At 36.7% G+C, this 21,951-nt stretch overlaps 2 protein-coding genes across 2 annotated transcripts; both read left to right on the top strand.

Annotated features, from left to right (window-relative positions):
- Positions 1–8,410: 8,410 nt before the first annotated feature.
- Positions 8,411–10,138, top strand: LOC147861658 (uncharacterized). The gene is made up of 4 exons (XM_087321968.1): positions 8,411–8,555; positions 8,645–8,746; positions 8,836–8,957; positions 9,732–10,138. The coding sequence occupies exons 1-4, from the start codon at positions 8,422–8,424 to the stop codon at positions 9,842–9,844; spliced, it is 471 nt and encodes a 156-aa protein (XP_087178094.1). The 5' UTR covers positions 8,411–8,421; the 3' UTR covers positions 9,845–10,138.
- A 4,363-nt stretch (positions 10,139–14,501) lies between these two features.
- On the top strand, positions 14,502–15,524 carry LOC147861657 (late embryogenesis abundant protein At1g64065-like). The gene has a single exon (XM_087322572.1). It carries the CDS (start codon positions 14,712–14,714, stop codon positions 15,447–15,449), a length of 738 nt encoding a protein of 245 aa, XP_087178698.1. The 5' UTR covers positions 14,502–14,711; the 3' UTR covers positions 15,450–15,524.
- The last annotated feature ends 6,427 nt before the right edge of the window (positions 15,525–21,951 follow it).

The raw sequence follows: 21,951 nt of genomic DNA, 5'->3' as shown, positions 1-21,951 counted from the left end.
GTTCTAGTTCTGAATACAATATGCACCACCTTAACATGTTTTGAATTGCAAATTGCAAAGAAAATAATAATCATAGGAAATTATGCCATATCAACTCAAACACTAGAATCATATTCTCTTTTTGTCGATATTATCCCATATTACTTAGGAATCACCATAATCTATTGGCATGTATAACATCACAAAGGTCAACCTTGTTTGTGAAAATATCTATTATAATTTATATTACAACTTACATTGACAACATTGAAGAATGATTAAGTCTATAAATGAACTAGATTCATAATATTGTTATAATTGCTACTTTACAAAAAGTTTAATTATCTATCTACATGTGAATGTATGCAAAGTGGAACAAGTCGTAAGTATTGAATCATAATCCTATTTTGTTTAGTGTCAAGGTTAAACATGTACAAATGGTCAATCACTTTTAGGTACCTTGGGGTTTTCCTTTTAGCACGTTCACAAACAATGATGGGATAGTGAATGTAGGTGATGCGTATGAAAGAATGGCTAGAGACATATGTGGAAGTGTAAGATAAATAAGCGAGATCTCTTATGTAGGATAGGATAGTCTTGGCACAACCTACCTGAGAAAGGGATCGAGTTTGCGTATATTTTAACTAATGGAGTATATTCTATTTTGGGGAAAAAAATACCATGAAGTCTATAACATGCATAATATTGAAGTTTTTCCATGGTACGTTTTTCTATCACATTGTGAAGTAGGTGACTCAACTTGAGTCTACTTAACCTGAATCGGCTTTAGGAATGTACCTCAATTGAGCAACACCAGCTTAACCAAGAAACACTAACGGCAAAGCCAAGAAGTTGCAACATGCCACTGTCTAATAAAATCACAAATAATATAAACATAATCGCCCAATGAAGAAGACTAAAGTTAGTCCCATTCCACGTATTTCACATTGGTGGAGATGATGTGCAATATCAAATTGTTATCACGACAACCATGCACGTGGCTTCAATCATTGCAAGTCATCACATCCCATTTTCTGCTACAAATTACCACACCAACTGCATGAACAATGTTAAGCCTCGTGCACACCATAACTTACATAAAAACATCCAACTATAGAAGAGCATACATTATCTTTTTCATATCTCCTTGCCTTTTCTCATTTGTAGGACATTGTTTAGAACTAAGTTTAAAGTGATTTGCAACTGGAGTGTTGACTGCCTTAACACGACCATGTTGAATATCTCAAGAACTTTTTCAATGTATTTTTCTTGCAATAACCAAAGTTTTCTGTTTGCCTTGTCCATGATTTATCTTCATTCTAAGGATTTGCATAGCTAGTCCCACATCATTCATAGCAAATTTAGTATTGTTGAGATCTCTTTCTCAGTTTCTCAATCTTCTTGGTATCTTGAACAACAATCAACATATCACCTACATACAAGGTAGAATTTGACGATATCGACATTAGAGGATTCCTTCAAGAACACAATGATTTCAGCTAGCCCTGCTATACCCGTTGTCGAACATGAATGAGTCAAATTTCTTGTACTAATGTTTGGGAGCTTGATTCAGATCGTCCAAACTCTTCTTTGACCGAACACATGAGGTTTTCTTTTCCTTCGACCGTCTAATGATAAAATAGGTGCCTCTTTCATCTATAAAAAGGAAAGGAGAGGGCTCATTTGGGAGTCACTCATTTTGATAGAGAGGAGTGCGCCACTTAGGCTTTCGATCTTCTTCTTCCTCTTGGTTAGGGTTTGAGGTGCTTTCTTCTTCTTCTTGCTTGGGGTTGGGGTGCCTCTCTTTTCTTGTTAGTACCTCTTTTTCCAAGGTTAGGGTTTGGGAGCTTCTTTGTGCTTCTTCTTCTTGACTTAGGATTCAACTATTTACGAATGTTTCAGAGGTTTGGCCATCTTACCTGTGGTAATGAGAGCTACACGTCGACGATTTGAAGAAAGGAATCAACTACCTTGCACACGTTGGAGGAAGGTTGACGCGGCACAGAACACTACGCTGTTGTTCGGGCGCCATAGCCAACGGTGATAGTCGCGGTCCTAGCGGCTCGCTAGACTCACCTTTTTTGTTCAATCATTTCGTTTTCGTTGTAATAGAATCAAATGACTATTTGTAAAAGCACGTGTTATTTAACTTAATCATGCCAATACTTGCTTTACAACCCTATTTGTAACCTATCTCGTGTATGTTTGCTCACATTTGTCTTAACTATATGTCTTTACCCTTAAAAGTATGAAATAAATTGTTTGTTCTCGTCCTTCCCTTATGTGTTCGGTCGTCTTATGTTGAGGGAGCGTTTCGGGCGTGCCCATGCAACTCCCCTCCTCATAACGGAGTTCAGACATTCGTGTGTGTGTTCTTGTTCTTTCCTGGTGTGTTCGATCGTTTTATATCGAGGGAGCATTTTGGGTGTGCTCATGCACCTCTCCTCATAAAGGCGTTCAGACATTCATGTGTGTGTTCTTGTTCTTTCCTTGTGTGTTCGATCGTCTTGTGACAAGGGAGCGTTTTGGCATGCCTATGCACCTCTCCTCCTCATAAAGATGCTTAGACATTCGTGTGTATGTTCTTGTTCCTTCCTTGTGCGTTCATTCGTTTTGTAATGAGGAAGCGTTTCGGGCGTGCCCATGCACCTCCCCTCCTCATAAAGGCGTTCAAACATTCGTGTGTGTGTGTGTTATTGTTCTTTCCTTGTATGTTCGGTCGTCTTGTGATGAGGGAGCATTTCAGGCGTCCCCATGCACCTCTCCTCCTCAGAAAGGCATTCAGACATTTGTGTGTGTGTTCTTGTTCCTTCCTTGTGTGTTTGGTCATCTTGTGGCGAGGAAGCGTTTCAGGTGTGCCCATGCACCTCTCCTCATAAAGGTGTTCGGACATTTGTGTGTGTGTTCCTGTCCTTCCCTTGTGCGTTTGGTCATCTTGTGACGAGGGAGCATTTCGGGCATGCCCATGCACCTCTTCTCCTCATAAAGGTGTTCAGACATTCGTGTGTGCGCTCTTGTCCTTTCCTTGTGCATTCGGTCGCCTTATGACGAAGGAGCGTTTTGGGTGTGCCCATGCACCTCTCCTCATCAAGGTGTTTAAGCATTGGTGAATGTGTGCTCTTCCTTTTCTTTTGCTTTTGCCTTGTGTGCTCATCTTTCGTTGTGGGCCTTGTCCTTTCGCTTGTGTGAAGAGCCCAACGGTTGAGAAGACAAGTAGAAGAGCATGAAAAGGGACGACAAGTTTGGTGAAAAGCAAGGAAGAAAGCGATGATCTCCCACCTTCCTCTCCGACTCCCCCGTCCACGATCCCTGTGGTTCCGCTCGAGTAGCACACACGCACGCATATCCTCGCAACATTGTGTCTGTCACCAAAATGACATTCCTTGTGCCAAGAACCTCTGTCATACATTGGTTGGCCATTTTGACTCTATCAAAGTTACCACTTGCATATGATGTGAACATAGAACCCAATACGATGTAATATAATACGAGGCTCCTGAGTCAATAATCCAATAAGTTTATTGAAATGCTAAACTGACACAAGCATCAACACAAACAATGATAATTTCACCACACTATTGTATAATTGTAAATTTTCTTGTTGTCAATGGTTTAATTTTTTTGGTTTCTCTTCTTCTTTCCGTAGTCTCTCTTATAGAGATTTCGACGATCACAATATGATCATAAAAAACTTTCTTATTTCTGGACTTAGACCTCCCCTTGGAATTATTTCTATTATTTTGTGGACCCCTAGTATTGCATCTTCCTCTATTTGAGGTTGTTTTTTGTGACTAGTGCTTTATGTTTAAAGCACATTGGAATCATGCTCCTTTTGTCTTGCTTCTTTATTAAGTAGACTAGAATTAAGCATATCCAATGTCAGCTTTCCTTGTGGTATTGAATTCCCAAGTGCCTCCCATTTGTTTGGGAGGGAGCCTAACAACAATAAAGCCAAAACCTCATACCGATGCTATGTCTAGAGAGAGAGTTTTATTGATCAACCCTTGAAATACATTCAAGTTCCACGCCATACTAGAGTCATCCAATATCTCAATGGTACTATCTTTCAAAATACAAAAACTCTATTCACAACATACTTAATTTTGAACATAACCTCAATTTTCTTCCACAACACATCCACTTTAATTTCATCATCAAAGTTATTCTATAAACACATGTCAATAAAACATCGTATACATGATGTTGTTTTTCAATGCATGACTTCCCAAGTTCTCGCACCTACATTTTCTAATTTTGCGATACCACATTGTATGTAGGCAACCACGAAACCTTACACCGTAATAAATCACTCATTTTGGGCTTCCATAATTGGGCTCAATTAGTGTAAGCATCGAACTAAAGGATTCATCCATATGCTAATATTAAAGAGGATATGAGCCTCGACTCTAATACCACTTGCTAGGAAAAGGGGTGTCAAAATTCGAATAAACAAGCACACACAATGAAATGAAATCGTTTTATTTTTCCCTTAATTTTTGTTAATTATAAATATGGGAATAAAAATAAAAATACTCTATGAGACATCCCCCCACCGTCCTTGGATTGTAGACGGATCACTCTAGGCTTCACGTTTTTAGCGTTAATCGAAGCCGCGGAGCCCTTGTAATATTGTACCTCATGTATTTCTTCCTTAACTAATGGGTAGCAATTTTTTTGAAAATAAATAAATAAATACAAATACTCTCTATTGCATTTAGGGCATACTAGTCTTACAAATTAAATGACAATGTCGATATCAAAAGTTTCATCACTATCACTGTGGAATCATGAAACCGTCAAGTTTACGACAAACTTGGTACCAAGTGGAACATGATCATCATCGGTGGATGTCTAGATCATGTCTCCTTGAGATTACATTAGAATTAAACCACCGTTGATATCGCTATTTGTTGTCCTACTTCCACCCACACTAATAAGAAGGTGGAAATGTTTGCATGTGTAAGTGAGCATTGAGTAGTTGGTGTAAGTTGAGATCAACGTTTTCTCAAGATTCTTTGTTCACCTTCAATCTCTCTTCGTCTTTTTTGTTTTTGATCTCTCACACACACTTGGTTATTGTCACTCTATTTTTCTGATCTCCATTTTCTCACTTGGGTTTTTTTATCTCTGTTTTCTCACTTTGTTTTTCTAATCTCCAACATTTTTTTTCTTTTTATGCTACCCCTCTAGTGAAGTCATGCAACTTCTAACACATCAGTTAGGCACACAATTTAGAAGTGAAGTCATGCAACTTCTAACACATCACTTAGGCTTGCAAAAAGTGTTTGCATCTCCTTACTACCCCAAAACCAATGTCCTAATTGAGTGACTGAATAAAATAACGAAACATGTCATTGTCTCCGATGTCGACCCTCTACACTACAATTAGATAATTTACTCCCTTATATGGTGCACACATACAAACACCACACCACACAGTTCTACCAAGGTAAAGCCTTTTAAGGCACTATATAATGGCCACAACCCTTAGTTTCCCCTAGAGCTTTTGACAATCTCTTTGAATCCAAAATGCAAGATTCTATCAATTAGTGGTTACATCTACTCAAGCATTTGCCCTTCCTTAGAATAATTGTGGAATATAACCTCTCAGTCACCCAATAGTGGTTGAAATGCATTTATGACCTTGGGATCCACTATAATGTAGATTATACAACTTACTTAATGGTGTAGCGACAATATGTTCAAAGGGCCTCAGTGAATCATTTATGTGCAAATGGTTAGGATTGTGCCACATTGTCACCTAAGTCTAGAAGAATACTTACTAGCTCCAATGCTTATCCAACAATTGCATTGCACTCACACATGTCATTTGGATGAACATCCAATGTCAACCCTTAGGGGCCCAACAAATGAAAAAATCCTTACCTCCTTAACATCTCCACCACCACCAATTGGTGACAATTCCACCATGGTATGATATGCAACTACAACCCTCACTTCACAACCACCCCATTACCACCAATCACAACGACATAGATTACAAAACTGACTCGATGGTGTGGCGGCAATATGCCAAAAGGGCCTCAATGAATCATTAAGAACAAATAACAGTGTCATTATTATTATTAAGGTATCTTGTAGTTTGTACTTTACATGGCCATAAAGGCTTTAATGCTATTTGTGCGAATGATTTGGTCAATATAATTGTCCCTCCCCAAATTTTGTTATAAAGTTGGGAGATGGATAAAAAGGAAGAGGTGGAATAGTTGATAATTAGTAGAGTATCACCATCCTTACTCAACCTGTCATCAAAGGGACCCTTGCTCTTCTTGTAACTACCATTAATAGAGTTGTGGTCCTGATTGACCGCAATGATCTCTATGCACTATTTCACCATTGTACTCCTAGGTATTAATTGACCCTTTCGACATCTATTTTTTGTTGATTTTATTTCATCTTGTGTTGTTTAATTCTTTGTTAAACCTCTTTCCCCTATTGATTGTAAGTAACTAAGTACCTTATCCATAACGATTGTTTTAATTATGAACCGTTAGCTAAATGTTGTTGACATCCATCGACTAGCCATCAATACTAGCAATACACCCTTGATATGGTGTTTGATTGAGGTTGTTTGGCGGAAGGCATTGCTGACTAGGACAACATCAATAATTGGTTTAGAGCAAAGATTGATGAAACAATATTGGTCTTAGGATGGCATCTAGTTATATAACTTTTGTGAACTTGATAATGATGTCTCTCTTCCTTTTTTTGTAGCCTATGTGAGATCCCCATGACCTAAAAATGAATTTCGCGTGGATAGCCACTTGTCCTTTGATGTTTGGTTTTCACCTCTTTCTTCGAGTGACGATTTATGCAGATCCTCAATTTATCGTCAAGCCTTAACTTTAACATGTGTCTCCTCAAATCTTTGTTGGATCCATAGAGATTCCTCCTTATTGGGCTTTGTGGGGCACTTTGGTCATCGAGCACTCTCACTCACTCCGAGTACTCCTCTTCATGTCCACATTTTTCTAGATTGCTTTTTTGAGCTTGAACTTAATCTATATTATGTGTGCATATTCCCTCCCTCCCTCCCTCCCTCTATGATCAAAATGTCCAAAAACATTTTCTTACAAAGTTTCTACAAGTTAAGAAACAAACGCCCTACACCGTCCTCGTCCTTGAGATGGGATCGCTTCCTATTGAGATCATGGCCATGGAAAGGGTTGTTGAATACATGCTTAAGGTTCAAAAAAGTCCCTCACATTGACTTCCTAGAATTGCATGGGAATCAAGCAAAAAGATCCAAAAGACGCATAAAAGCAATTTTTTGTGTTCCGGTTGGATGCAAGATATAGAAAAATGGTTTGGTAGATGGGATGCGAGACACTTGCTTCATGATGCATCACTAGATTCCTTTGTAAATGAGGCATTTTTGCAATGCCAATGTATCATGGCATGGGACAAATGTGGAGGCTCACGCTTTCACACATTATACTACACATATTGCACCTAACTACAAAACCATATTCTTTGCGGAATGGGGAAACCGCACACATCGATACATGTTAGAGCCCACACCGCTATTTGTCATTCGAACCATTGCTTCCATGCGACTTAGCTCACATGCATTGCGATGTGAGACATGGCGTTGGGGTACAAGCGATGAGAGTGGTCGGCTATGCACACTTTGCCCTAAATAAGTTCGCAAGTCTGAGTATCACACTTCGATACAATGCTCTGCCTTTGATCATATTCGACCATGCTTTCCACATCTCTTTGACCAAGCCCAATCCTTGCATGAATTCCTCTCACAACCACAATGTGCACTCTCGATTGCAACATTCATTGGTAAAATTCTTGAACATCGAGAGTCACTACTCACTTTCACACATATCACGTGAAATGTAATATTTTTGGTCTCATAGGTCATATTTGACCTCCGAAGACGATAATATAATCTAGGGAAAAGTACCAAGATACCCTTGGAAGTTCGTCTATTTAACAGAATGCCCCTGGAAGTTCCAAATTTACCAAACTACCCCTTTGTCCAAAAAAATACACTTTATAAAGTAAGTACAAAGGACCCAAAGAATCTCTTAAGTAACGAAATTTATGTTTGAAGGGTATTCTAGTAAATAGGACTTGTAGATTTGAGTGTATAATTACTTTATAAAGTGTATTTTGTTGGACATAGGGGTAGTTTGGTAAATTTGGAATTTTCAGGGGCATTCTGGTAAATAGACGAACTTCCAAGGGTATCTTGGTACTTTTCCCTATAATCTATCTATCTATCTCTTTCTATACACATACATACATACAAAGCCACACACTTATATACATATGTATGTGCTTATATGCATATGTATGTGTATTTGTATGTATTATACAGTATTTGTATGTATAATGTATAATGTATAAGTATATGTATAAGAGTAATAAGACTATCAATGTATGTATGTGGGCGAATTTCTACCCTCCATGGCAACAACCGCAGGACTCTCTTCTGCAGTGAGTCTAGTCACTCTGAAGGCCTCCATAGCTCATCCCCCCATCACATCCCTTCCCCATCAATCCATCAGAAGAAGTAGAAGAAGAAGACACAGACCCCTCAGGTAATGATCTCCTCATCTCTCTGCACTCTCTGATCAGAATCCCATTTTGATGTAGATAGATAATAATTATGGTGTGTTCTTGCCTGCAGAGGAATTCGTTCAAATTTAGATGATGAGAACATGGATGAGGAGCCTTCTGTTTCTGACTTTAAATCTGCCCTTGGTATAAACAGAGAAGATGAAACCCTTAGGTATTTTCTATTCTCTCTTCTCTCTTCTCTCTTCATCTTCTTTCTCTTTCTTCCTGGATGGAAGAGCAACTTCCCTCTGTTTTCTGCAGGTCTAGGTTTTCACCATTCCAGAGCAATGGCAGCAATGAGAATGTGAAGAAAGAGAATAATTTCATGGACTCTATTGAGAAAGCTTCTGAGGGACTCTCAGATATAACTGAAGGAGATGAATGTAAGTCTCTCCCAACATTAACATTCTTACACAAATCGAACCCCCTTCTGAAATTAGTTTTTTCTTCATATCTGATTTAGAGTAAATGATGCATTTAAGTGCAATGCAGGCGAATTAGAACTTATCATTTAAGGAATGCACCATCTGGCTATGGAAAAAAAAACATAGCTACATACTGATTTCTAAGAACATAAGAGACCTATTTATGATGATCTCCATGTCCGTGGATCCTTATAACATACCTAGGGCAAAACATGTGGAATGAGGAAGCATCTGGTCTAGAGACTACTTAGCTGCACACACATAAATGGATATATTTGTCGTAAGCTCGAGATCAACATATCCATACAATATTTGCTCGCGCAAAACTCATAATCTCATCGAATGATTTTGGAATACTTAGATTTTTCATTGCAATTCAAGAGATGGAACATTATCATTATTATTCAAAAGGACAAAAGTGGTCTAGGTTCTAGTTATCACAAGGGACACAAGGGACTAAATTCCCAAGCTCAATGATCTCTAGTGCCTCTCATAAGGTAATCTGATCAAAGGAGTGCAAATCTATGTACTTGAAGAAGCTTGTGGGCCTTTCTTTAATGATTGCATACGAAACATTAAAACAATTCCACGATCAACGGTTTTTGCAAAGTGAGGTTGTATAGAAGTTTAGAACTTTGTGTTTTGCGATGTTTTAGAGTAGTTGCTTTCTCACAAAATAGCCGTATCATTCTGAAACATGGACATGTGATCTTTGATTTTTTGAAATTGCAGATCAAATAGGTGCCTTGCAATTAGTTCTTTCATTGTTTCCGATATGGGTGTTGTATGTGCTAGTGGCCGCAGACTTTATTCACTTGCCTTTCCCATTGCCTTTTCTGGGGTAATTATGTACACCTTTCACTCATTTCAGTTATCTAGTTTGCTTCATATATTCAAAGAGGAACAATTTAGTGACTATTTTGTATATCCACAACATTTCAATGATAGTCATTCATTATACTAAATTGTAGTATTCCTCAAGAGTATCATTTTAGTGTTTTTGTATAGTAAGGACAGTTTGAATTATTTATGTGCACATTTTCTCATCGATATACAAAGCTTGATTTTTATAGACAGATATTTCATTCATTCATTGTTGTAACATTTTTAATGAAGCGACCTTGATCAACTCCTTGGAATTCAGCCTCCTGTTATACCATTTGCAAAATTATTGAATAAAATTCTGAAGATAATATGCCCTTCACTTGGCTCCATCAGAATCAAATGAATAAAATCACACGGTAATTGTAACTTCACTTAGTGTTTAAGTTGCATCCAGTAACTACAGTTGTACATGGTTAGTACAAGGCTCAATAATATCAAATCCCTAGGCATTACTAGGATAGAAGAGGAAATTATGTTATGTATTACTGTTGATGGATGCTACAAGATGGTTGTGGAAATAAGTTGAATTTTATATAACCATTGAATTTTTTGCTCGAATAGCACAACCTTGGCATCGGCAATTTTCTAGTGATTATTGTGTTCCAACATCATTTCATACATGACTTCCTCATGCATTATAGTGACTTGCCTCTTGTCATAGTCGATCTCTCAACACTATTGTGAGGAGACTTTTTAGTAAAGAGGCATTATGATCCTAGGATTGTACTTGGAGCAATAGCTGATTCTTGCAAGGTTCCATAGTAATTGTTACTTACAGTAGTTATGTGTCTTAAATTGTAGTCCTGTTGTTCTCACCGATCGAAGATGAGGATGTATCAAAACATGTGTAAAATGCATGAAATTGCAAAGATGTAGTTGTTAATGAACATTTGGATTGTTATCTTTAAAAAAAACTAAATTACATTGCTTAACACGACAATTAGGAACATGAGTATACCAAATGTGTCAAGGTTTTACACATAGAAGATGCATTCAAAAAAGAAAGATATATCATGTGTCGATGTCCATAAGCATTAAATTAAAATGAAAAGTGATAGTTGAATAATGAAAATGTTATCATAGATATGAATGTTTTGAAATTATAAGGTCAGAAAACTTCGAGAAAAAATTACAATAATAGAAATTACTCAGATATGCTTATATGTATTGTAAATCTCTAAATATATGGCTGCTTCTTGTTTTCGAAAATACCAGATATATGCAGATGGTCTAAGTTAAGGCTCTAAAATGCCAAATTAAGCTGGTAATTATATTAAGTGAAGCTTAATTTGGTAAGAATGGTCCTAGTTAGGAAGTGGGTATTGTGCTAATGAGAGAAATTAACATTTAATGTGTCAAATTTTCTTCTCATGGCACATCGAATTTGTTAAATAAATTTGAGATTGTCGGGAGATTAAGTGAATTGTTTTTCCTTTAGTGTGGTGATTCAAGGTATATTCAAAATATTTAACGTTATTTATGGTCATTCTTAATCAGTATATGTCAACCTTAATTTTCGTATCATTTGGAGCTACAACTTCCATTGAGCATAGTAAGTGTAATTTAAAAAATAAATGAACACACTTTTCAAAATTGGCAATTACTTGTTAACCTTCATCCACTTTGTAATTCAGCTAACAAGCGGATAACGGACCATTACGGTATACTTCTAATGAACCCTTCTAACTATCAAGATTCAAGAATGGCTTTGGATTTCCTCACATTAAAAAATATAAGATAGTTTGAATGGTTGTACCCTTTGGGCAAGCAAAAACAATGATGATCCCTTGATGCCTTGAGGGTCTCTTTTCTTGAAACATACCATCGCCCTCTCTTGATTTGATACTATTGGCCAAAAACATTGATTTGAATTGGACTAAAATTGGTGCCATTAAGGAAGCACATTTGCATTTTTGGGCCCATACGTAGGTAGGTTCTCCATGTTTTGCATGATAGTGCTTAGTCGTTGAGTTTTTATTAGTGCATCCAGAGACATGACACATTGTTTGCGTGGTCGGAGTTAAAATGGAAGCATACATGACCTATTTCATAATCAAATGTGTTGCGCACTTGATGACATATTAAGGAACTATAAAAGAAATAGCCTCTAAAATTGTGCTCCTTTTCTTCATTATGTCAAATTTGATAGTGAAGTCTGTGTTTGTTGGCATTGCCTTACATCCGATTGTCATGCTGAAGAATCATGTAAAAAAATGCTATCGTTTTCATTCCTTTTGTTGTGGATGTTGTAAAGACATTCTTTTTGAAGGAGACAATTAGTATGCATGATCCCAAATTAAAAAGTATGAAGAGTTTCTATAATGAATGCAACATTGAGCTGCCTTTAATTGCCCTTAACTTGACCCCAAAACCTTTATGTTGCAAAGGAAAAGTTGTTGTCGTTTTTTATACTTGAATTTTAGAATTTACGTAAGTTAACCTCATGAATATAGCAACTGATAATATGTGGTGACATCTAACGATTCTGATATGTTGTATAAAGGCAATGTTTTCACATTGCAATTTAGCACGCAATGTCTTATTTCTTTCTACTTCAATGACATAACAGATGTTTTGTCGTAAGCGTGTGCTATTCTTACCCTTCCATGGATTGAAGACTCACACAATCGCAAGCTTTTGTATCACTCTCTTTTATATATTTCTTCACTATCTTGTTTTCTCTCAAAAATTTGAAGATATTCTAAATTGCTTGTTCATGGGCAAGGACTCGACCATAACATGTAATTCTCCATGATTTGTGAATCGTGATGTGTATAAAAGTTCTAGCTCATTCTCCTTTACTAATCCATAATTTGAAGGCTTGCGTAATATAAATGTCAAGTGCTTAATATAAAGGAAAGTGCTTCTCCATTCCATACATTGGCATGCGTAAAGTACTCTCTTTATGTGCAAGAAATTATAACATGGATTAATCTTACACATTGACACACATAACTATTGCATATTAAACAAATTGGGTAATGTTGTACTCGATGACATACATAATTGCTATATCTTAAACAACTTGTGTAATGCTACACTTGATTGAACATTTGCAACCTAGTTGCAATATTGAGGGAAAAAATGTTTTTGTCTTTGTTGTATTTTGATTTTGAATCCGAGTTCCTAAGTTTGTTGGAACCGATGATTTTTATTGCCTTTGTTTTGTTGCACCCAATGATTTTGTTCGACACCAACACACAAGTACTACTATCTCAACATGTCACACAAGTTGTCAACTCCACTACAAAATATTCTTACATGCCATGCCGAAATAAAGAAGCAACCCTCACCATTTTCTTGAGGACGAAAATTTTGGCTTGTATCATATTGGATTTTGATCGCTTCAACATTAGCCATGATCTTTAGCCACATAAATGTGTCATGGGGTAAGCCTATTATCATAAGGATGTGCATGCCATGATCTTTGTCCACATCAACATGGATTTTCGATCAAGGTGCGAGGACGTGTAAATGCATTTACTTGTCAATACATAATTTCAAAGATTTTAGAATGGTAGGTAGCCATTGGTTTTTAACATTGGATGCGTCGACATCCCAATAAAGATGCTACCCTTGTCGCTTCCTCAAGGGCCAATGAGTTTGGTCCTTGTTATACTAGATTTTGGTCAATGCTTTCAGACTCGGTGGATGACCATCAAATAATAAATTCACACAACAAACATGTCAATGATTATGGCAAGAAGTCATTGAACCCTTTACACATTTTCTTGCAAGCATATGACTATTGCCATGAGAGCATGCATTTCAAGTCAAAGTGTAAGGACTCATGATTTCCTTCACATGGCAAGGAAGGGTAGGTGGAGATGGGACATTAGCTTCGCATTTGTTAACGTGGGACATTAACCTTGCATTCATAAACAATCCCCCAAATAAAGACGTTGGTGCGCTTGCCACTTTCTTGAGAGAACCAATGAGGTTTAGAGCATTCTTGAGAGAACCAATGAGGTTTAGCTCTCATTATACTAAAGTTTAGTCACTAAATTCAAGCTTGGGTGGACCGTGGATAGACATCAAAGTTAAGTAATGGACATTGTCGATAGCTGCGAATGAGAGAAGCACGAGTAGTGGATGCGTCAAAACATCATGGACAACTAGTGGAGCCTGGAGGGGACATTTTTGGGAAGGAAGGACATTTGTGTGTGTACATGTCGATCCATTGAAGCATATAGTAAGGACGGGTTAATATGGCGAGTAAATCGGGATCGCACACCATATTGGGACACATTGGGGGTTTCTTGATAAACGATACATAATGTCGGGACACGCCACATGGTAATATGTATGTATGATGCGACATGAGCCCCCGAGACATAGTTGTTAAGGGCCTACACATACACACAAACTCCCTCTTGTTATATGCATATCATTCCTTCAAAAGTTTGTTATATGCATATCATTCCATTACTTTTTGCTTCTTTTTTATTTTTTATTTCTTTTTCCAAAACTATGCTTTCTTTTATTTATTTTTCTTTTAAAAAATCTCATCTAACTCTATGACTCTGAAATTAATGCTTGTTTTGAAATTTGGTCTTCCTTCCTTCCTTCCTTCTTCTTCTCTAAATAGACATGTACATAGTTGTTTAGAGAGCCTTGATTGATTAGGGTTAGGGTTTTCCTCCTAAAGCATGTATTGATTCATTGATGGATTAGGGATAGGCATCCTGTGAATAAGGCAACTCCTCTTGTTTTTCTGTCTTGTAGTCCCATCTGTTTCTAGATCTTGCTTCCATATGACATTAGGGCTTCTCTTCTCTTTTGCTTGATTCCTTCCTTCTTCAGCTTTCCTCTGAAGCTTCTGGGACCATGTCTGACGAGAATGGCAAGACATATATTGAGCTAATCAAATCAAATCACAACGAAGGATTAGGAGGAGGAGGAGGAGGAGGAGGAGGAGGAGAATTCAAAGCTCAAGAAGTGAAAGATGAAGAATCTGAAAGAGAAGAAGAAAGAAACAAAAGGAGGAGAAGGAAGAGATGCTGCTATATTTGTTGTGGGTCATTGTGTGGCATTCTGATAATCATAGCCATGGTCTTGATAATTCTAGGGTTCACTATATTTAGGCCAAAGAACCCTAAAATTGGTGTGGAAAGCATAACCCTAGAGGAATTGAGGGGGGACATTGGCATAGACCTACCCCCGACGATACACTTGAATGTGACACTCGGACTTCTCGTGTCCGTCCGGAACCCGAACCCCGTGGGCTTCCGATACACGGAGAGCACGTGCCACATGTTCTACCGGGGGCTCGAGGTCGGGGTCATCCCCATCCCGCCCGGTGCCATTGGCCCCAGAAAGTCCATCCGCTTCGTTTCACACCTAGACCTCTTGGCCGACCGCATCCTCCTTGGCGATACCGACCACCTCATCCGTGACTTCCTCGCCGGCTCCTTGCCCTTCTCCACCACCACCCACGTCTCGGGCAGCGTCAACTTCCTCAATCTCTTCCGGCCCCGCGTCAATGCCACGTCCCGCTGCGACATCACCGTCTCGGTGTTGGACCGATCCACCCAATATGTATGCGATTATACCATGAAACTATGAGGTTGTGTGGAGTCTTGGACCCCGGCTTCTTCCTTATAGAGAAGTGTTGCTATATAGACTATGGGAAAAGTATTGGTTCCCTTGGGGGGTTCTTCCTTATAGAAATGTTGCTATATAGACCATGGGAAAAGTATTGGTTCCCTTGGAGGGGGGGGGGGGGGGGTGGTGGTCTTCCTTATAGAATCTCACCGTTGTTTCCCACATGGCTTCTCCAATTGTTGATCAAATGCCCTGTGTTTGGATGCCATTTAGTATTTTGTCTCTGGTAACATGGGTAACTTGCTCTATCCTTTCCTTTCCCTTCTGTGCAAGTGTTACTATATAGACCATGGGAATGGTATTGGTTCCCTTGGGGAGGGGGGAGGAGGTCTTCCTTTTAGAAAGTGGGAAAAGTATTGGTTCCCTTGGGGCCCTTCCTTATAGAACCGTTGCTATATAGACATGGGAAAAGAATTAGTTCCCTTTGAGGATCTTCCTTATAGAAAGTAAGTGTTGCTATATAGACCTATATAGTCTTCCTTATAGAATGTGTTGCTATATAGACATGGGAAAAGTATTGCTTCGCTTTCTATTCTCTTGTTGCAAAAACTTCGTCGCTTGTGTCCAACACATCCACCCAATATGCATGTGAACTTAAGAGTATGTATGTATGTATATATATATACACACACACATGCCAAAGAATTCAGTTAGACGATCTATGTAGTAGAATGATATGAATTGGTTTATGCTTGAAGACATATTGTACAACTCCTAGGAAACCACAAATCTCATGCAATGAGTGCTGATTGATCTTAAGCTTTTTTTTGGAATTATTGTTGACGATCATAACTCAAGCATCTTTCCCTTCAATTAATATTAAAATTATAAAGTTCAAGCTTCTTCATTTCATGATTATTGATTAAAAGCCATATGAAGAGTTCAATATTTATTGGGTCAAAGTTGCAATCTATGGTAATGTTATACTACACTCATAATTTCGAAGTCTTAATTTTTTAACCATGATTTAGCTTCGAGATTATATTTTAGGGTGCCAACTTATTTCATTGACCTAAGTCTCATGCATTTTTGTAGGCATGTATTGTTCAATGTCAACCAAATTGTCTATGATGTATTTTATCGATTACAATGCAATCATACGTGAGGTTTTTGTACTTGGCATATCATTTGGTCCTTGTAAGTTGTATGGCATATGCAACAAGGTTTTAGTATGAGAAAGATTGCAAATATTAAAGGCAATTTGAGATAGTCCTCAATTTAACCATGACGATGTGAAAATCATGCAATCATTAACATAAGGTTGGAAATTGGTTTGGAACAGTAAAAACTCTTTTTCATAATGTATTGCCAAGAATGAGCTTGATGTACTTAACCCATCAAGTCAAAATGCTAACTATAATGTTGAAATTAACATCTCACATTTTCTGTTTTCACTTGCCGCTATGTATTAGTATTACAAGAGAAGGTAAGTTTGGTGCGGTCCAGATAGTCATTACTATAATCAAACAAATAAATATAATATAAAAGTATGTAAAGCTCTAAATAAAAAGTTGTATTTATTTACCATGTCTCTACATTATCCTGTTGTGGCCGACCTTCGTGGCATTCCTCTTGGGTCGTGAACCTCATTATCCAAACGTCAAAAGGTCTTATTCACCTCTTTCCTAAAGATAATGTAACTAATGTCTCACTCATGAATTCCAGGGGATTGGGGCCACCTTTTGGTTTGTCAAGTTGGTCAAACAACCACATGCCTCACTCGATTTGGTCAAGTGCATTGGGTAGTGCATGAGTGAGCTCAAAACTATAGAATTGGGTAGTGTCGAACTACTTATGAACAATAGCCACCAAAGTTTCATCATGGATGGTTGACAATTGCAATCGTTGATGACTTATGAGGTGGGTGAGTGGACTTTGAGGAGGATAATGTTTGTGAGATTGGGGCCACGTCTTCCAAGCATAGTTTGATGGGGTTGTCATTGGGGTCATGAGAAGGAGTGAGCAAGGGTGTGCAAGAATGGATGGTGGAGTTGGGAGCTAGGATGGTGAGGGGTGATCCCAATGTGTATGTGACTAGGAGAGTGTGAAAGCAAGGTGGGGAGTTGTATAGGAAGAGGGGATGAGGCGAGAGGATGTCTCTAAGTGGGATCATCACCGAACACGGGATGGTTACTGTCAGGGACATCGTGTTCACTAAGGGGGAGAGTGGGAGGGGAAAGAGGAGGGGGGGCCGAAGAGACAATAAATGTTAGTGGGGGATTTGTGGGAGGTAGAGGGGGAGACATTTTGGAGAAACTAGGTACCATCAAAATTCTTGTTGTCATCTTCATGGTCCTCCTCTCCATGAGTGGGATAAGTGGCAACATGGGGAGACGATGATGTTTTGCATTGAAGAGCCCGCACATACGTATCTTCAAAAGACATTGCTTTATCATCTCTATCGTTTCGTGATACACTTGGAGTTGGTAGATGCCGCTTTCGTCAAGCTTGACTCCCCAATTGAGGTACTTGTTAGGTATGGTAAATGTGTTGTCTCGTACTATCGACTATGCTCAATCAAACAAGCCAAGTAATGGCAAGTATGAACTAGAAGGCCAAAGAGTGAAGTTGGATTAGAACATAAAAAAGTAGTTGAAGCTAGGTGAAAGCATAAGAATGGAAATACTATTATAGCTAGCATGTAGTTGAAAAGGCCATAGAACACGTTTGCGTTCACAAGTGGAAGGATCACACATTCCACATATAAATTCCTTTTATAATCTTGCAATTTTATGTAATTTTCAGAAACTTGATACACCAATATCACATGTTTTAAATAACATGTAAAATTTGCTAATTTTTTGAGATTTAACAAGTTTCAAACTTGATTAGTTTTTCAATAAATGTTTAAACGTTGATGGTCTACAATTATGAAATGTAGTTAACTTAAAGAAAATCACAATGGTTAACTCAAGGCACAAGTTAAGGTTAATGGTTTCACCATCTTCAGGAGATGTAGGTTCCAGAAGTGGAAGTTACATCTATTGTTAGACTTGAAAATGTTTAAAGTATAAGTAGTAACATTGTAATCCTTAATGCCATCATCTATAAATTTAGTGCTCATTAACATCCATAAATTCACAACTCAGGAAATGCATACAATATTCATAAACAATTTTGATAAATCCATAAATTCTAAAATGTAGACGATATTCATAAACTGTCAAAACTACCAAACTTAGATGTAAACATTAATATATCAATTTGAATATATCACATAGTTATCAAGGTATCCACAAGGCTCTCCTCTTCTTCATTTTGAGAACTCCCCTACAAAATTTGTGAAGTAAATGGCATTTGCGAGGTTCAATTACCATCAACACAATCAGTAATGGATTTCTGTTAATCAATGAAGCACATGTTCACCATAAGGTGTCTTGTTGTGCAACATACTTCTTTACAGTATTGATATGCATCTTTTATTCTTGTAAAAACAGAGATTTTAGTACAATTCAAGTTTATGTAAACCCTAAACCTCTTTTATTTGAAAAAAGAAGAAGATTTCTAAACATGAACTCTATACATTATATCGAGTTGATGTAGAAAACAGAGTTTTCATCACAATTCCATACAATGTATCAAATTCATGTTCAAAGTTTTTTTTCCCAAATTTTAAAAAAATAAAAAATAAAAAAATCGAGCTTGAGTTGATGAAAAAAACAATTTTTTTACCACAATTCAATACAATGTATCGAGTTCATGTTTAAAGTAATTTTTTAAAAAAGTTTTTGTTTTTTTTGGATTATTTTTATTTATTTTTTGGAAAAGAAAACTTTAAACATGAATTCGATACATTGTATCGACTTGTGATGAAAACTTTGGTTTTTTTCATCACTTCAAATTTATAATAAAAAAACAAAAAACCCCAAAATAAATAGAAAAAAAATCAAAATTGTTTTCTAAACCCCCTCGGGGCCCCCCAAAAAACTTTAAACATGAACTCAATACAATGTATCGAGTTGGTCTTGAAAACTCTATTTTTCAACACAAACTCGATACAATGTATCGAGTTCGTGTTTAAATGCATAAACTCGATACATTGTATCGAGTTCATGTAAAAAACACGAACTCACGAATTCGATACATTGTATCGAGTTCATGTAAAAAACACGAACTCACGAATTCGATACATTGTATCGAGTTCATATTTAAAGTTTGTTTTTGGTTTTTTTTTTAATTTGTTTTTTTTTCTATTTATTTTGGGTCTTTTTGTTTTTTTAAAAATAAAATAAAATTTGAAGTGATGAAAAAACCAGAGTTTTCATCACAAGTCAATACAATGTATCAAATTCATGTTTAAAGTTTTTTTTCCCAAAAATTAAAAAAACTTACTTTAAACATGAACTCAATACATTGTATTGAATTGTGGTGAAAAAACTGGTTTTTTCATCAACTCAAGCTCGATTTTATTTGTTTTAAATCCGGGAAAAAAAACTTTGAACATGAATTTGATACTGTATGGAATTGTGATGAAAACTCTATTTTTTACATCAAATTGATACAATGTATGGAGTTCATTTTTAGAAATCTTCTTTTTTTTCAAATAAAAGAGGTTTAGGGTTTACTTGAACTTGAATTTTACTAAAATCTCTGTTTTTACAAGAGAAAAAGATGCATATCGATACTGCAAAGAAGTATGTTGCACAACAAGACACCTTATGGTGAACATATGCTTCATTGATTAACAAAAATCCATTAATAATTTTGTTGATGGTAATTGAACCTTGCAAATGCCATTTACGTGGTCTATAAAATATTCTCGTGGTTCTTAATCACCACTTCAAGCACTTAATGTTGATATTCATAGTTTGGTTCATCTATAACAAAGAAACATTTATGTGGAACTAAGGATGACAACACGAGCGTAACTTAGGTGACAAGGAAACTTGTAAGAACTCAAGGAGGGGATATTAATAGCTACACATGTAGATGGCCATGACCTAGGGCATCAATTCTACATTGGTAAAGTTTTGGACGTGGTGATGCATTAAACCTTTGTAATACATCTATCATTGACATTAGTGATGTGGATATCATTGTATATGACTTTACACTGACAAAAGTTGGATGTTTAAGGACGACAACGATAAACATAATAAAAGAGATATTACCAAGTCTAGAAGATATCTCAAATTGAAGGCGAACAAGATTTAGTGCACACAATTTGGAGACACCATTTGGTGAGGACAATTATTTGATTGGTACATTTGAAAATGAGGAGAAAGAGTCACAATTGTATATTAGCTATAATAGTGATTCTCATGAAAGGAATGATTATAGTGATGCAAATAACTCTTAAATGTATTTTTTGTGCAATGATATCTAACAAATTTAGACAACATTTTATCGAATGAAATAAAAAAGTTAATTGTTTTGAAATCTTTCGCTTATGATTTCGTTAGGATCTAAAATACTACTAGTTGTAATTTCTCCTTTAAAATACACAAAGTTACTTTTTGTATTTGGCCAAAATTTGGCATTTTTCAATTTTACCAAATGGTGAAAATTTTAGCTTTTTCATCAAGTTTTCGAGAACATGAGATACTGGTATCAAAGTGTTTTGTGAAATGGCAAAAAAAGCCCCAAAATTAGACAAAATATTCCTTATCCTTCCATTTGTGTGCGATCCTTCCACTTGTGAACGCAAATGTGTTATAGCTAATTAGCTATTGTTTTAGCCAATATTTAGTGGGAAAATCTTAAAGATACATATAATTTATTATAGGGAGTGAAATATCAAAATCCCCAAATTTTTGAATTTGGGCACACACATTGTGGAGCATGGGGCTTTGTGCACTCATGTCCAAGCATTTAATGCCAGCATACTCCTCATCTTGAGTTTTGCACCAACATTCAAATGGATGGAGCACTATGATTATCAATGTAGACAAGTCCCTCGAAGCAACAAGAAAACATAGAAATCAACAAATTGTCATACTAACACCAACACACAACCAATTCCCTCTTAATCGTGGTATTTATCAAAATCTATCTAACATGTAATTTAGAATCAAAATTTTGGAAATCGTGTTATTAGGGTTTATATGGTTCCCTCACACAGAAGCAATAAAGATCTAATTAGACTCATATTCTAGAAATACTGTTGTTAACCACCATATGGTTAACAAACATATTCCCTTGTTATCTTATTAGAATCAAATTCTGAAAATATGGTTGTTAATCACCATATGGTTAACAAACACATTACCTTTTACTTGGATTAGAATGAAACTCTAAAAATGTGTTATTATGGTTATATATGGTTACCAAACACATTCCCTTGTACTCTAATTAGAATCAGATTTTGAAAATATGGTTGTTAACCACCATATGGTTAACAAACACATTACTTTGTACTCAGATTAGAATTATTTTCTCGAAATATGTTGTTAGGGTTATATATGGTTATCGAACACATTCCCTTGTACTCTTATTAGAATCATATCCTGGAAATATGATTGTT

This window comes from Azolla caroliniana, unplaced genomic scaffold, assembly GCF_043228905.1.
Source record: "Azolla caroliniana isolate FFs.n. ecotype wild unplaced genomic scaffold, voAzoCaro1.0.p SCAF_7, whole genome shotgun sequence".
Lineage (NCBI taxonomy): Eukaryota > Viridiplantae > Streptophyta > Polypodiopsida > Salviniales > Salviniaceae > Azolla > Azolla caroliniana.
This window is presented reverse-complemented; position numbering and strand designations above follow the sequence as displayed.

Coding starts and splice junctions, on each gene's coding strand:
- LOC147861658 (XM_087321968.1), top strand. CDS start 8,422: ATGGCAACAACCGCAGGACTCTCTTCTGCAGTGAGTCTAGTCACTCTG. Junction 8,747..8,835: donor AGAGAAGATGAAACCCTTAG/GTATTTTCTATT, acceptor TGTTTTCTGCAG/GTCTAGGTTTTCACCATTCC. Junction 8,958..9,731: donor TATAACTGAAGGAGATGAAT/GTAAGTCTCTCC, acceptor TTGAAATTGCAG/ATCAAATAGGTGCCTTGCAA.
- LOC147861657 (XM_087322572.1), top strand. CDS start 14,712: ATGTCTGACGAGAATGGCAAGACATATATTGAGCTAATCAAATCAAAT.